Source organism: Harpegnathos saltator, unplaced genomic scaffold, assembly GCF_003227715.2.
Source record: "Harpegnathos saltator strain DR-91 unplaced genomic scaffold, Hsal_v8.6 scaffold12, whole genome shotgun sequence".
NCBI classification, from domain to species: Eukaryota; Metazoa; Arthropoda; class Insecta; order Hymenoptera; family Formicidae; genus Harpegnathos; species Harpegnathos saltator.
The window spans coordinates 829,011-845,294 of NW_020229895.1; the positions used below are offsets into that span (position 1 = coordinate 829,011).

General features: G+C 47.1%; 3 protein-coding genes across 5 annotated transcripts in view; 1 reads left to right on the plus strand and 2 right to left on the minus strand.

Annotated features, from left to right (window-relative positions):
* Positions 1-8,103, minus strand: part of LOC105182332 (G-protein coupled receptor 52) — a 36,765-nt gene extending 28,662 nt beyond the window's left edge. Inside the window, exon 1 of one of the 2 annotated variants that reach the window (XM_025305305.1) lies at positions 7,672-8,103. The gene's annotated coding sequence lies outside the window, so the exon portion shown is untranslated. The remainder of the gene's footprint in view (positions 1-7,671) is intronic. The other variant, XM_025305313.1, reaches the window with a different exon arrangement.
* Positions 1-13,929, plus strand: part of LOC105182333 (phytanoyl-CoA dioxygenase, peroxisomal) — a 50,559-nt gene extending 36,630 nt beyond the window's left edge. Inside the window, exons 1-6 of one of the 2 annotated variants that reach the window (XM_025305336.1) lie at positions 9,738-10,010; positions 10,203-10,432; positions 11,211-11,447; positions 11,543-11,738; positions 12,117-12,272; positions 12,360-13,929. In XM_025305336.1, the coding sequence (XP_025161121.1) occupies positions 10,296-10,432; positions 11,211-11,447; positions 11,543-11,738; positions 12,117-12,272; positions 12,360-12,500 (867 nt within the window). In that variant the 5' untranslated portion in view covers positions 9,738-10,010; positions 10,203-10,295 and the 3' untranslated portion in view covers positions 12,501-13,929. Of the gene's footprint in view, positions 1-9,737; positions 10,011-10,202; positions 10,433-11,210; positions 11,448-11,542; positions 11,739-12,116; positions 12,273-12,359 lie in introns of those variants that run through there. The other variant, XM_011139679.3, reaches the window with a different exon arrangement.
* On the minus strand, positions 12,591-13,948 carry LOC105182334 (UPF0454 protein C12orf49 homolog). The gene is made up of 4 exons (XM_011139680.3): positions 13,782-13,948; positions 13,443-13,685; positions 13,146-13,361; positions 12,591-12,998 (listed from the first exon to the last, which is right to left on the minus strand). Exons 1-4 carry the CDS (start codon positions 13,887-13,889, stop codon positions 12,591-12,593), a joined length of 975 nt encoding a protein of 324 aa, XP_011137982.1. The 5' UTR covers positions 13,890-13,948.
* Positions 13,949-16,284: the final 2,336 nt, after the last annotated feature.

Genomic DNA, 16,284 nt, shown 5'->3' on the forward strand with positions numbered 1-16,284 from the left:
GGAAACAAACGTGGGATCTATTCAAATGTAACGCGAGATCCGATGTAAATGCGAATCCGCGCGCGCGCGCGCGCTCGCATTTGCAGCGTGCTGTTACAAAGCGTAGGGAGTGTAGGGAGATGTATCGTAGACAAAGAAAGAAAGATCAACCGAGACGATCAGACTCCATCGCGTCGGTCTGGCGGCGTGACTTTTTGTCACTTTGTCTCCTTCGAATGCGGTCGGTGCGGTAAAAGTCTACGCGGCCTAGTCTTGCGCCTCAGGTTCTTCTTCAGGTTCTGTGTAGCCCGCGAAGCGGCTCTCGCAGCGTCCGAAGACGAAGCTGTGAGATGAGATCTTAAACTCCACATTGAACTAGGAAAAATGCTTTTGCTGCTCTTTTCAGCCGCAGCTCACAGTCTTGCGCCTCAGGTTCGTCTTCAGGTTCTGTGTAGCGCGCGAAGCGGCTCTCACAGCGTCTGAGGATGAACCTGAAATCAGATCTCTACTTTGCATGGCGCTATGAGAAATGTTTTCGCCGCTTCTTCCAGCCGCCGTTTTCCTCGTTCGCGGTGTAGTTGCAGGCGAGCAGCAATCAGCTCTTCCAGTCGATTCGCGAAAGTCCACGAGAGTCGTTAAATTGCGATCGGTCGCAATTAGGTACCCGTCAGCACCAGGACACCGCGCCTGGCGCGAGATCGAGAATTCGCAGGGAGCGGACACGACCGATGTTTTCGCGGTTTGAAGGATCACCAGAGACCCCAATCTCGCGCCGAATAAAATCAAAGTCACGCTGTGTGTTATCCGCGACTCGGCGGGCGCGGAATATATCGGTGGAAGAAATTCGCTCACTCGCTCAGATCGCGAGATCAGCGCGGCGGAAACTACTCTGTAAAGCGTTGGTCGTTCGGGAAAAATACGTCGGAGACCTTGGGGTGCGCGAGGGTTGGCCTCCGACGACACCGCAACACGCGAGCGACCTCGCCGCGGTTAATATTTCGATGGCTCTCTCTCTCTCTCTTCATCATGTCGCGAGCAAAATCTTGTCTTCTCATTAACGTCGCGCTGGCGGGCAGCGCGCCGTGATTGGCATTGTTCCTTCTCCGACTCGCGAGCAAAAAGTTGGAAAAATACCGAAGCATCCATAATTCAACTTAACCGATATTGGATTAGCGAGTCTCGGGGCGCATCTGCAGCAGCCGAGCGTAAAGTCGCTGCAGCGTAATTGACCGGATCACAGGATGTATCCTGCAACTTCTCTTTGATACCCCGTCGAGTACCTAGAGGCGCGCAAAACAGTCTAAGACCCGTATTAATAGTATTAATTACTTGAGACTCATCCCAAGCGAAGTACTCGGCTCAGTTTGAGCTGTCGGAGGGTCCAGGTGTGAGTTTCTCGGTGGGATCGCGACCGCGAATGTAACGTCACATATGATTCCGACTTGAACAAGTCGAATCTGACTTCACGTGAAGGTCTCAAAGCGTCGTTGATCCTTTAACGCCTACTGGTAACTATAGTTACCAGAAACGCATTGAAGAATCCATAACTTCAGAAAAGTCGGAAAAGGAGATATTTTCGTTTTCTTTGCACCTGCAGTGTAAAGGTGAATTCTTCTTCGAAGAAATGCTACATAGATTGTATGTAGATTCGGTTTAGTCTGTTCTCAGCTCAGTTTTAGTGATAACGTGTTTCGTCAAATTCCAAGTAGGCATTGTTACTGACGTCTAGAAGTGCGCTATAGATGAATAGATTGGTATCCGTTAGAATTTTATACATTTGGAAGCTTTCTCAGATGCAAAATGTGAAATTGAAAGAATACAGAGATTCAAAATGGCGAATCCAATATGGGATGGGGCACGAAGATCAAGAAATCAAGCTATTTTCGTGAAACTTGCAGTGACCTACAGCGCTTTTTATGCGGCGAGAAATGAAGGGACGATTGACTATCTAAATGGTGATCTATAAGATATTCTTCTGAAATAGTAAGCTTGACGCTGACTCTGAATGATAAACTTCACTCACAAATATAGTAAAGTTTCTGATGAAAAATGTCAAGCTGACTATCAGAGTTACTATCAGAGTTTGTAAAGTAAGAGCGTGTACGGGTTAATGTGTAGAAAAATTTATTTTCAATGATTTTTAAATACATGGATTTGTTGTACTCCATGAGAAGAAAAATGCTGTACCATTAATAATGAGTCCAGTCACCACCGGCATTGATAATTGCCTGGCATCTCCGAGGCATAATTTCCACTAAGTTGACTGCGTATTCGTTCGGTAAAGACCTCCAAATGAGACGAATTTGTCGCGTCAGCTGCTTCAAAGTGCACACTCTTTTTCCTCGAAGCTTGTGCTTGAGATATGCCCACACATTTTCAATGGGATTTGCATCTGGCAACTGCGATGGCCAATCAAGTGTGACGATGCCCCAGACTACTGCTCTTTCCAATCGGTGCAAAGCTTGCTCCGGTGTTTTGGCTCGTTGTCTTCCTGTAAGATCCAGTCCTCGTTTTTTTTTTTATGAAGCATCGTTCAGCAGTCGGCGACAAACACTTGTCATAAATTTTAAGCATTAAGGTCGGGTTCCGCTTAAACAAATTCACAATTTTTTTTTCCATATTCGGCGTCACTTTGCCTATCGAGCCACGTTCTGGCAAGTCATCGACATTTTGGATCTTCTTATATTGCTGAACCCACTTAGCGACGAACGATTTTGACTTTCCCATGTATTTAGCAGCCACTGCATACGACATTTTTGGTCCTTTTTGATCCTTTGGAGTGGGAACAAAGGAACACAGCCTCGTAGCGCGATGCGTATGCGGCACTCATGGCGATTAACGTGTTTCTCAGGTTAGAGTTCGACGCCAACTGAATCTTTTGTAACGAAGCATTCACGACAAAGATTTCATCTATCGGCTCACAAGAAAACTAGGACGATATTTGAAGCCAACTGCCATTTATGCCGTACACGCTCTTACTTTACAGACTGTATGTCGTATAGATTACCCTTCATTTCTCTCTGTACAGATTGCTCGTTTCGTATATGTTTTTAGGATCCAAGTCATATTTATCAATAAACAAAAAACGAACGATAAAAAAACCAATGTAAAATTCTGATATTTTTTTTGGTTATCACTACTTATGGTCTCAGTCGGAAAAAATTCAAATTTTAATCTTAAAATACTGATGAAAAAGTTGGGCGTTAAAGGGTTAATACTAGTATGTCCAATATGGAGTACTCGCGACTGATGGCCGGCGACGAAGGTGCGGATGCAGGTTGTACTATTTTTAAAGGATCGCGCGCGCGCAACAAGTACCTCATAATTTCGAGATTCGAGCGCGCTCACAAGTAAGATTCCGTGCGTTATAGAGCCGCTCTCTCTCTCTCTCTCTCTCTCTCTCTCTCTCTCTCTCTGTCTCTCTCTCTTTCTCTCTCTCTCTCTCGGCTCCATTCGAGAGCTTTCCATTTCCGCCGAAGATACCTCAGGCGTAACAAGCGACGGCAAAAGTCAATACGACCGAGAGCCGAGAGCCTCCGTTGACGTAATGCAGGAGGTAGCGCGGTTCAAGAAACGAATAAAGGGCTGGGAGAGCAATGAGCTCGAGTTTTCTTGCAAAAAGTTTCCCATAACGGCAGGAAGGATGGAAGGAAATATTATATGACTATTATTACGTGGCTCTCTCTGAAACCTGAGGCGAGGGATTACTACGACGATACTCGCTTGAGACGTAACTAAACATCGTCTGAGAAAGACAGAGGGGACTGGGGGTAGGGGAGAGGGGAGGGGGGGAGAACACGTTCCAATACGGCAATAAATGGATGTCGCGCAGACAACGCGCAGGCATCGCTCACAGACACTTCGTTTACGAGCGAGCTGAAAATATGAAATATGTGAAATCGACCGATACATCTTCCTCGCGTCGGCAAAACAGTCGGGTAGAAAGAACCGCGTCTCAAGTTGTCCCGTGTTGTGCAAATTTGGCCGCGCAGACTGCAATTTCAATGAATCGAATGTGTCGGGTGGGAATTGATCGTCTCGTAAATACGTAATTTCTCTCGTTTATCGTCTCCACAAGTAACAAAGTGTATCATCTTTCTTCCCTGCAGGGGGAATACTTCCCTAAATGCTTCATAAGATAATCATAATAACGACGATGATAAATGTTGTATCTGAGATCGACCCGACCCGCGTGCGTTCTTCCCGACGCGAAGGGTTAGACACGCGGCAGGGTGACGGATGATTACGGCCATATTTTCGCGCACCGACCGACACCCGCTCGCTCACCCCCCTCTCTCGCATTTTTCGAGAGCAAAACAACCGAGTTTCTCGCTAACGACGCCGACGCGTAGCGCATTCGAACGACATCGCTCCGACAGAGGAAACTCTCGCGAGTTCCGCGAGAGGAGAGCGTCCGTCCGAATAAAATGAATGGCAGGATACTTCCTTACGAAGCTTGGCGCGACGACGCGTCTAGTTGTGCATCATTCCTTATCTAGCGAAGGTGCCTGAGAGTCTAGCCAAGTAACCCGTCCCGCATCCCGGCCAAGTGGAATCCTACCCTTGTCACTCGTAAATGATCTTCTCTCTCTCTCTCTCTCTCTCTCTCTCTCTCTCTCTCTCTCTCTCTCTCTCTCTCTCTCTCTCTCTCTCTCTGTCTCTCTGTCTCTCTCTCTGTCTCTCTGTCGTCTGTCCTCTATCTGCCTGCGGGTTCGTTCGTTCGCCCGCCCGCCCGCCCGCTCGAGCGGAAACGGAAACTGCGGGAGAGCTTCGCGGCTTACCGAACTAATTAAGCCACTTGCAGCTTAAGATCGCGCGATAATGCGTCGCTCGATTACTCTGGAATTGATATGAATACGATACGAGGTCGGGGAAATTCGCAACGAGCTCGAGAAAGAGAGAGAGAGAGAGAGAGAGAGAGAGAGAGAGAGAGAGAGAAAGAGAGAGAGAGAGAGAGTTGGCGCTCGACCTCGCACGGTCGATTTGATATTTAATTGCTCGGCGATATAATGACATTACACTTCGCGGCGGGGAATACAATAGCTCGCGATCGAAAACGTGAATTCCGCTCACGAATTTAATTGCGGTAGCGGCTGTAATTTCACAGTTTCATCACTTGCCGACCGCTCTTGATTGTATCCTCGTCCGATCCCGATGCGTACAATGCCGCCGGTTACGACGGGTGAGCGGGGATACAAAAAGGGACACGCAGGACCAAATGACCTGCGAGAGAGAATCGGGCGGAATGAAAGGACAAACGGAGGAGAGGACGATATTGGACGACGCGCGTCGTGGAAATGAGAAAATGATTCGGGCGAGTGACTTCGGAGCTATTTTCCCCGCGAGGTGTTCCTCTCCGTCACCCGTGGATTCCCCACCATTTCCTCCCTCCGTCAGATGTAAATGCGTCCGAGACTCGCTTAACGCTAGCCGCGTTAATAAATTTAACGGCAATTTAATGGTCGAAACCGCTCGCCGCGGTTTGCACTCGGCTGTGAAAAAAAGCAACGTCGGGAAGCGCATCTCCGTCGAAATGCGAGAATATCACGTGCTCGCGTTATTTTTCTTTCTGTTTTTCTTTTTCATATCGATGACACGACCGTCGTCGGAGCAAAATTCGCAAGTCCTCGAGAGTAAGTATCATATGTTTGGTTCGTGTGTGTGTGTTTTTTTTTTTTTTTGGAGCACGACAGCGCGCGAGAGGATCGTCGCTGCGCGTACAAAGCGAGAGGACATTCGTTCGTCCGAAAGTGGCGCGACAGGGAATTTTTCCGATGGAAACTCGTTTGTTGCGCGTATATTCGCCGACATATTCGCACGTAATGCCAAATGCGTGACTCGCATTCCGCCCGGCCCGGCGGGTGCTCGAAGTGAGACCGCAAATTACGCGAATCGCTTCGGAAAGATCGCGCTGTGTGCGATGCGCGGACGAGAGAAATACTAACAGCCGGTGTCGAGTTGAGTCGCGCGAGTTCCCACCGCAGCGGCAATTCGTATCGACGAGAGCGCGATGGAAATGCGAAGTTTATGAAAAATACGAATAATGCCGACCGCTTGTTGCTTCGAGCCGCACAATGCGCCGCGTAACTCTGCTCGCAAACAGGCCGGGTTATCGCGCGCGTCGCTACGCTCTCTGAAACTGCTGTCCGCGGGATTAAAAAACGCGCACGGTCGCTAATTCTTCCGGCGTTTGTCGCGCAAAGTTCCAGGTGTTACGTAACGCGAGCGCGCGTCCGCGCGATTCACACGCGACATTTATCCCGATTCGTGACATTCTCCTCCAAAGCCGGATGAGCTGTCACGCGTACTCGCGAGGGACAGGATTAGAATGCTCGCACGCGGCGGTGTTGGCTGACATAGGCCGTGCGAAAAACAAAAAAAGAAGAGGAAGAGGGGGGGGGGTGAGGAGGGGGAGAGCGGGGGAGAAGGAGAAATAAAATTACAACGCGCGATGTGGACAAAGGGCTCGTTCCGGATGTCGGATTCGCGCGAGTGCCATTCACGAGAAAGGAGAGAGAGAGAGAGAGAGAGAGAGGGGAGGGGGGAGAGAGAGAGAGGGGGAGGGAGAAAAGTGTCTTTACATCTCCCGCGAAAGGTCGATCCTGACTCGCTCGCGGAAGGTTATAGACCTTGCCGTTTCATTATTAACGCGATGTATATCGATTTCGTCTGCCTGCCTCCGTAAACTCGTTTCTATTCTCGCGGTTACCGCAGATACGCGATGATACGACCAGACCTCCTCCACCTGCTCCCGGCCCGACGCCCGATTTACGGTCACCCGGGACATCTCGAACGGTTATTCGGCTAATTCATCACACCGGTGACAAGTACGTGGTCGATACACGTGACGTGGGACGGTTTCCCCCCCTCCCCCTGAGCGATCTTTATTCGTGCTCGACGAGCGTAACGAGAGTTTGCACCGAGCTGAAATAACGAGATAAAGAGTAAGGGAGGAGAAGAGACGCGCGCGCGGAAAACACGCTTTTCGCGTCACGAACGCCGTCGGAACAAACCGCCGAAACGAAACGGGATGTCGGATGATTTGATTACGGACAGGTGCGGCCGATCTTCGCCTGGCTCCATTGAATTCCGAAGTACGTTATTGTGCGCGAGAGGGAGGGAGAGAGAGAGAGAGAGAGAGAGAGAGAGAGAGAGAGTCTATTATGTCTGCTTTATCCGCGGTTTCTTAATCTGTGGCGCTAGGCTTCCGCTAAAAATACGTGCATCTCTTACGAGCCGAGCGAAGAAAACGGCTGGTTCGACGTATTAATCACACGCACACGCACATACACACACTTATTTCTCGCGCCTCATACCCCTTTACCAAATTAGATTTTTGTGAAGCGGTTTATCAAGTGAATGGACGCGGCTCGAGAATGATTCGAATATCTTCCGGCTCTTAGCCGTTATATAAACTGTTTATTTTCAAAGCGATCGCGGCCTTCTGCTTTTAGCGAGATCTTTGAGATCTTTTGATATTTCCGAGCCAATTTATATTAATTACTCCGGGCCAATATGAGTGAGTCACGTTGTTGCACTCGCGAGCAGGAAGCAGAACTCGCACTCGTTCAGGCAGCTAATTGCCGCCTCTCCTTCGTGATTAATACGACGATGTTTATGACAGGGAAGGTATACAGGAAGAGAGAGTTTCAGGAATCTTTTAAACACTAACAATGATTAACTCGAGCTTACCCGATGACACGTTCATCTCGAGGACGATTATTAGTCAGATGGTAAGGTCAAAAGTCACTGATTTTTATTTCCGTCTCTCGCGCTTCGGCGAATAGTCGGAGAACCCTTCACTTGCCCCGAACTTGCACCGAACGCGGATCTCGATCACACCGGCGAAACCTGAAATCCCGTTTGAAAGTCGCCTCCGCCGAGTCTAAAGGATACTCGATGCTCTCGCGCGGAGTACTCTCGAATCCGCGCGCGAACGAACGAACGAACGGCCGACGAGCGAGGGTCGCCGCCGTTTGGCCGGGAAGACCGACCACCCCGATGTATATCCTTCTCTTTGATGCCACGTGCTGAAGTCAATGGGCAAGAGAGCGAGAGGGAAACCAAGCGCGAGCACCACGTCGGCGCGTCGCGACGCCTCCTCCATCGACGCGCGCAATCGACGCTTCCGGGGTTCCGCGAGCATCCTTGCGAGAATCGTGGTCGCTATTTAATCGCTGAATCTCCCTCGCAACGCTTCCCGATCTCCTTCACGTCGATATTCGCTCGGAATAAAGATGAGAAGAGAAAGAAAAAGGAAGCGCCATTAGGAAGGCAGCGAAGGAGGAGGGAATTGTCGTCTCTCCTGCCTCGCGGCCGAAGGATACATCACGTTCGTCTCCTCCGCTTGCATTTCCATCGCGCGACGTCGATCGTTCTCCCTTCAAGGTGCCCATCGACGTCGCGAAGGGCTCGTTAAAACATATTTGTTGCGTATTCTCGCTCGCTCGCTCGCTCGGTATCGAATCGTTATCTTTACACTGAGAGAGAAGTATATGATATTTGGTACTATAATAATATAGTAACTAAATTATAGTCCGAAATATCATATTTATAGTAAGTATTACCATAACATCGGTAATAATTGCGATATAGGCATAGTATGAACAACCATGTAATATTTTTACTAAGAATCATAGTAAGTTAAACTAAAATTATTCTACGGATACAAATCCATAAAATGGTAGGTAAAAGTAACTCTTTTATATACAGTCAATATTATACTGATAGAAAAATATAGTTGAATTAACTATAATCTCACTATATTTTATAGTTCATTTTGGCGACAACCATATTTTTATAGTTCGTGGAACCTGCAAAATATACCTGTGGAATGTACCTGTAGAATAAAACACGTGCACTGAGAGAAAAGTGTATGATATTTGCAACTATAATGATATAGTAACTAAATTATAGTCCGAAATATCATATTTATAGTAAGTATTACCATAATATCGGTAATAATTGCGATATAGGCATAGTATGAACAACCATGTAATATTTTTACTAAGAATCATAGTAAGTTAAACTAAAATTATTCTATGGATACAAATCCGTAAAATGGTAGGTAAAAGTAACTCTTTTATATAGTCAATATTACCCGAATATTTGCTAAATGATGACAGATGTGTAACTATATGAATATTAAATCTCACTATATTTGTCAATGAGAAATTACCATATATGTGGTAAAAAAGTAGCTAAACAATTATTTCAGACAATCATTGACTATATATTTGCAGGTTTATTCTATTATATTTTGCAGGTTTCGAATTATAAAAATATGACTGACGCCAAAATGAAGTATAAAATATAGCGAGATTATATAGTTGATTCAACTATACTTTTCTATCAGTGTACTCTCTCGCCGCTTTCGCTCGCCGCGTCGAACGTTCGTCGTTGCAGAAGTTTCGAGCGGCCCGCGTGCGATTCGGGCGGGCCGATAATGGGTGCGTTCACGACTCGCTCAACTCGGTTGAATGCAACGGTTGAGTAATTCGTCAACGTTATCGGTCTGAATGTAAGGATCTAACGATGTAAGGACCAATAGTCACTAATCGCTCACCGAGCGGTTTTCTCCGCTGAACGCAATGAATGCTGAATCGCCAGCGGCGTTGTGTCGAGTGTAAAGGGTCAATCCGGCGGTTATTGGATTATTGCTACGTATCAACATACGTCTGGAGGCGTCGAGGGGGAAATTGACAGCGCGTAATCGGTTTCGACAGGTATAAGTAACGTGGGACGTGCGAGATCGACGCGCCTGTTGCGAGATCTTGACAGTGCCGGGGGCGTCTCACTCCTCATCGTGATATTCGCTCGCTCCGTCTCACCTTCGCCGTTCTTCCTGAATCCATCAGCATCATCCATGAGCATCAAGAGCTACCTTACGAGCTCCTCTCGCGAACGCTCATCCCTTTTATTCGCCGAGCAAATTATCCCCGCGGACGGCTGCAGACCTCAAGTTCGCATTAAGAACCTCGACGAGTGATTCTCTTCGCTGGTGAAGTGAATCGGAAATTATTGATGACGACGTGAGCGTGAACACTGGAACGATACGTCAGCTATTCGCCCCTTGCAAATAAATCACACCTGCAAAGAAATCTTCCCTCCATGTTCGTCGGCCGAATGTTGTAGTTTTCGTGCGATAACTCGCTTGCGACACACATTTGTATCATTCGAAATAGAACCTTCGCTATGAATGAGACGTGTTTGAAATCTTTCAGGAGGAGCAGCAGCGAATACTTTGTGAGGAATTCATTGTGAGAAAGAGAGAGAGAGAGAGAGAACGTTGAAAGGGATATTAAACCGAAATAGCCATGGCACGATTGAGCTTTCGCTATACGTTGGACAACAATCGTTTTACGATGAAGCAAAGGATATTCTATGAGAAGAACGGATATCTAGTGTTTCCTGGTCTCATAGAGCAGGATGTGCTCGACAAATGTCATAAGAGGTATATATACGTTGTAAGGGTAAATCGCGAGCGTATCAAACTCGCCCTGTACATACGTAATATTGTTGCTGCTCGGGTGCTGAAACTGATTAGCGGAAATTAGTTTTATATCACGCGGAGAGGGAACATCGGCGGAATGTGTCAGTTTTGATTTCACCACTACGATTTCTTTTTTTATTACTATACGACTCTAACGCGGTAAACGCGGGGAGGAAATTCGAGAGGAATAACGTATTCGCTCGATAACGCGCGAGGTAACATTCGTCGGGCGCGTGCGGCTCGATTAAACAGTTTGCGAGTCGAAAATATTCGTTATCACCGCGGAGAAATTAATCGGGATTAATAATCTTGCCTGGTAATCCGCGAGTAACCCGCTAATGTAATAATATTACTCGAGCGTTCGATATTTCGACAAATTTGCCAGCTGTTATTAGCACGCGCGCAAACACCGTAAATGCCGGCCGCGTAAATGCACAAATGACGCTGTTATATCTCTCTGGTATGGAATATCTGAAATGTTGTTACACAACACGGTGTAAAAGCGCTTCTTTCAATACTAATCACACACGTATGCGAATTCGTCGGTAGCGAGATGATATTTCGATTTTTATCTTTCTCCCTTTTTTTCTCCCCTCTACGCGTATGTATGTATCTTTTCTCTTTCTACGTATGTATGTATGTATGTACGTATTACTGTTTGTTCAAACATAAAAAGATCCAGAAAGGAACTTTGAAAGCTACACACAGCGAAGGATGCTGAAATTCGGTTTCTCGTTAGATTCGACGATATCGTCGAGGACCGAGCTCCGCGAGACAGAATCATAGTGATGCGCGACGTGAAGGACAGGAAATCGGTAAACAAGTTGCAGGACATTAATTTCGACCCGGTCTTCTGTGAATATATCGAGCACAAGAAAATCCTTGACATAGTGGAGTGCTTCACCGGGCCAAATATCATGGCGAAACACAGCATGCTCATTGCGAAACCACCCGACATAGGATTTGGCACTTCCAAGTAAATGCATTGAGAGTCGCGCGCTCGAGTCGTTGATTTCCGACACGCGATAAATCAAACAAGTAGAACCGACCACCGATGTGAAATTCTTGTAGACACCCGCCGCACCAGGACTTGTACTACTTCCCGTTCCGTCCGACTGATCGTATAGTGGCTGCATGGACAGCCATGGAACTATGCGACAAGCAAAACGGATGTCTCTATGTGGCACCGGGATCGCACCGTTCAGGTCAGCTGTACGTTCACAATTATCCTCCTGGTGTGTCGAACAAGTTTTACCATGGCATACAGGTGAGGAGGTGTCCCTGGGACAAGCTCGATTTGCCATCTCGTGCGTTCTCGATTTGGCACACAATCTTCTTCGAATTTTTTCGACTGGAAATTCCGCCCGGAAAGTAGACTGACACGGTCGAGATATTGATTTCTCTTTTTCTTTTCCATTCTGATTCAGTGCGCGCGTTCAGTCGTATGAAAAAAATATAGAGATATATATATATATATATCCATTTCCTGAATTTAAGCTGAACATTCATTCTTGCGATCCCAGAGTGACGGTGATTCCTCGCGGTTATCGCCTTGTGAGTGAACGTTTGCTCGTTCACGGCGCGATTTCACTCAAAATATTTTGAGAATTTACGATCGTTTATTCGACATTTTCTCGTTGTCAAGGATCTGCCGAAGAATATACATTATCTGGACCTCGAGATGCAACCTGGTGACACGGTGTTCTTCCATCCGTTGCTCATTCACGGATCCGGCGTCAACGTTTCCACTCGTACGAGGCGGGCCATTTCGTGCCACTATGCGGCAGTGGAGTGCTTTAATGTACGTAAACGAGACGCGAGATGAGTCCCTGCGAGTGGATGGTAAAATGTCTTGTGTAATCAAACGAAACTTTCTCTTTCGAAATAGGAAAAAGACCCGGTCCAGTCTCCCATTGAAGACGAGATAATGGAATACGCGAAGAAAAAGTATCCCAACATCTCATTAACGTATACAGACGTGTGGGATTTCAAGTCCTCACTCGTGCGCGGAATTCAATCGTCCTTGTAGTGCTTGACGCGGAGGATACGGGGATGAACGATCAAACATAAAATATATATATATATTTCTCAAGGTAGACACGGGGGATTGTAACGATAGTCAAATAACGTTAACGCGGGGATCGGTGCAGGACAATACGGTACAGGACTCATTCGACGACGGTGCGGGACAACGGTACGAAGAGCGGCATTTGGGAGAGAGGTGGGCAAGAAACGTCACCGCAGAAGAAAAAGTAACGACAACGGCGGGACTGTCGCCGTTATTATTTAATGAGTTAACAACGTCGCGCCGGTGCCGTTGATGGGAATTGGATGGCTGCATGGCGTAGCAGTGCTTGGCGAAGGGATCCTTGTAGGTATTCTCGTGTCGTACGCTGGCGCTCGACGTGCGACAGGCGGCTAAGCAGATCTGGAAGCGGTCGAGATTGCGGATGCGCGTTCTCACCGCGTCCTCCTCCTTCTGCGCCTTCACGGAGCCCGACACCACATCCTTCCGACCTTTGATTTGCTGCGCGCAGAATCAGGACAGACAGGGTGAAAACGAAAATTGTCCTCTCTACATCGGACCTGTTTTCTTCAGTTGCACTCTCGCACGTCTCGAGCGTGCGACTAAAGAGAAACAGAGACTCGCGAGACAGGTCGATAAAGTGTCTACCTTGCCAGGATGCAGGCAACAGGAGACGCAATATTCGTAGATGGTGCAGCATCCTTGAGGATTGCACGTTTTGCAGCTATATCTCTCCCTCCTGGCCATAATCGGCGTCTCCTCGTTCTTCGGGCTCTGCTTTTGCTCTATTCTGCAACATCCATTCGGTAGAACCTCGTGCCTGGCGCATACTATTCCTCGCTCATCTACTATTAAAGCTTTCCCCTGAATTAGAAATAGATCTGCTATTAAATGATCCTTAAGACGAGTATGAAGTCCGGGCAATTATCTCGGGCTAGAGTTTACTTGAATAGAGTTGCGACATGGTTGAGTGGAAGCATCACTTTCGTTCAGGTTAGCGGTGTCTACACTCGCCGCATTCTCACTGAAGGCACGCTCAAGAAGTTCCATCTGCCATAGCGGAGCTTTACCGGATGTCTTGGATTGTTCTGAAAGTACGTCGTCATCAGACATCAGGTCCTCATTGTTATCATTAATCATCATAGGATCCATATCGTCGAGATCACTGTCTATGCTTAGTGATCTTTTCTGCAACGGAGATTATGAATTCAACATTACGGAACATTATTATTATTCGCTCTTCAGTTTCGGACTGGATAGATATAGATTGTTGAGACAACTTGCCTCATTTCGAAGCAAAGAAAAGGCACAGTAGGTCAATGACAAAGCGAAGATGAGTCCGAGAACGAGACGTCGCCTGATTAATCTGACCAGACTCATGTAACTTGGCATCCTTCTCGTGCTTCGCTGTGCGATTCACGTTAAATCTATACGATATAAGGGCCACCTCAATGATTTCCCCCTCAGAGTGTCCCATCCAAACAGATTCAACAGCTTCTGTGATCCACGAGATACGTTAAGCAAAGTTAAACAAATCCGTAAAACTATCGCAGTATTGTATATTTACCGGCTTCTCAAAACAGTGCTGAGTCCTCGTGCAGGCACTGCTCGACCATAGTATCAACTGGATGACCGGTCGGTAGGAAATGTACCGCGCACGGTTGCGAGGAGAGAGCTCTCGCTTGCGAATAAGACATCGGAGTGCGATTTCGGAGAGCAAATCCAAGATGCGTCAGGAAACACGATGAGAGGGCGGATGAGAGGAGAGGTTATATTTTCGTTCTCTCGGTGATGCGAACGATCGAGAGTATTATCACGTTAAATATCCGTCAAGTTCCTATACGTTGTCGAGTGCTTTATGTACTGCGAGAAAGAGCGCACAAACGCAAGATCGCGGTTTCGTCGATAATTAAAGATATCTTATTAATTGCGTGTGAACGAGCGAGCGTGCGGTGACAGTTTACGACGGGTGCACACGGGTTGATCAGGTGCATTGACCCGTGAGCGGTTTGTGCTTGCAAAGTGCTCCGTCAGATGTCGCTATTTGTAGCGTTATGATCATACGACACTAATATCATTTGCTGTGAATATTTTAAAAAGGATAATATTTTCTACACATATATAATATATCTTTATAAAAAAAGGTCTACACATATATGTAAGATATGTATTAATATCTGTATGTTATATGAATATACATATCTCTATTAATTTGAGGTGATGGAAAAATATAATGTTGAAGGAAACAATTCATCGACGAATCTCCCGACGACTTTCCCGCAGACGCGCACCGCCTCTCGTTTTAAACCAGTCGAATGTTGCGGCAGATTATTTTTTGTTTCACAATGACCGAGGTCACTTTTCCCGCGAAGAGGATCGACGACATTTGATCGACGACAAAGATCGTGAGAAAAGCAGAAGAGAGAAGAAGAGAGAAATAGAGATCAATTGAAGAGCACAATTCGTTCGAGCCACAAAAGTCTCAAATGTCTTAGAGAGATCAAGACGATGTTACAATGGCTTTTGGGCTGCTTCATTGGTTGGTGTCATTCACGATATTCTTCCTCGTTTTGGCTGTTATCACTTGGTCCGCCCTGCATCTGGGCAAAAAAGATCACGAGTTCCTCGATCTCAATAGCGTTCCTCAATTCCCGTTCCTCTACAGCGACGATTATCGAAGGGGGACGTACGTAAAGATTTTTCTTCTCCCACATGCGGCTCTTTCATTCTGTTATTTGTAGTCATTTCAGCAGATCGCTCAATTCCACGTCCACGGTTGTACGTGACGCAACATCGCCGCTGGTGATTAGAAACGCCAATGACACGACGCCACTCGCGGCGAGTCGCCAGGACCTCCAAATATCGGATAGCGCACAATTATACAAAATATTGCAAGCTATCTCTTCGACTCAGGAACGTAAAGCTGATAGTACGCAAAATTATGTCGCTGATAGCGTTGCAGCAGCGATGCTTGCATCTTCTATCGTCAGCGTGGATGCTTCAGCGTGGAGCGAAGATGTTACGGCTGCTGCGCAGGATACGTCCGATGAATCTGCCGCGTTAGTCGATCAGCGGGACATTGGAAGCGAGGAAGCAACGAAATCGTACGTGAAAACGTCTCGCCTATGAAAACACACAGCTCTTCACTATCGGGCGAGAGACGAATTACCAGCTGTTTTTTTTTTTTTTTTTTTCTTTCTTTCCTTTCCTTTGCCTGTCGGCTTACTTTCAAAGAGTAACACTTCGCAGATCGACTCGGGTTTCGCAAACAGCGCGCTCGACTGTGCCGAATGGACATCGCGCGTTCGCCGACACGGAGAGACCGCGGAAATCTGACTCGGATCCACCTGACGAAACGGTCTTCTCCGATTTATCCCGCGACAAAGGAAATGGAATATCGAATGCGCTTGTGGCTTTCCCGTTCATGCGAACGTCGCCCGGCCGGAAGCTGACGACCGCGGCGGAAGACGCGGGAACGACTGAATCGGCGCAAAACGAGCGACTTGAAGTCAAAGCGTCGACGATTCTTCCTTATTTCTACCACGTGACAGTTTATACCGCGGAAGATCTCGCCGAGTGAGGGCAACGTGTTACGATGTGTCGCTATCCGTTGCGCGGAATTAAGTACGCTTCTTTGTTATCGCTTTGCTATCGGTTTGTAGAAATTTAACGGAAATCGGATTCGAAAGGATCGAGAGCGAGGACAGAGGAACTTCAGCGCTTTAGCGCACAAACTTCGACGAGCTGTTGCCTACGCTTTTGCGACTTTTACTCAGAAGTGGAAGCA

What these genes read in the sequence shown, in the direction of transcription:
- LOC105182334 (XM_011139680.3), bottom strand. Translation starts at nt 13,889, where the DNA reads ATGCCAAGTTACATGAGTCTGGTCAGATTAATCAGGCGACGTCTCGTT. An exon ending in TTTCTTTGCTTCGAAATGAG is followed by an intron (nt 13,686 to 13,781) that starts GCAAGTTGTCTC and finishes TCTCCGTTGCAG; the next exon opens with AAAAGATCACTAAGCATAGA. An exon ending in GTTGCCTGCATCCTGGCAAG is followed by an intron (nt 12,999 to 13,145) that starts GTAGACACTTTA and finishes TTCTGCGCGCAG; the next exon opens with CAAATCAAAGGTCGGAAGGA.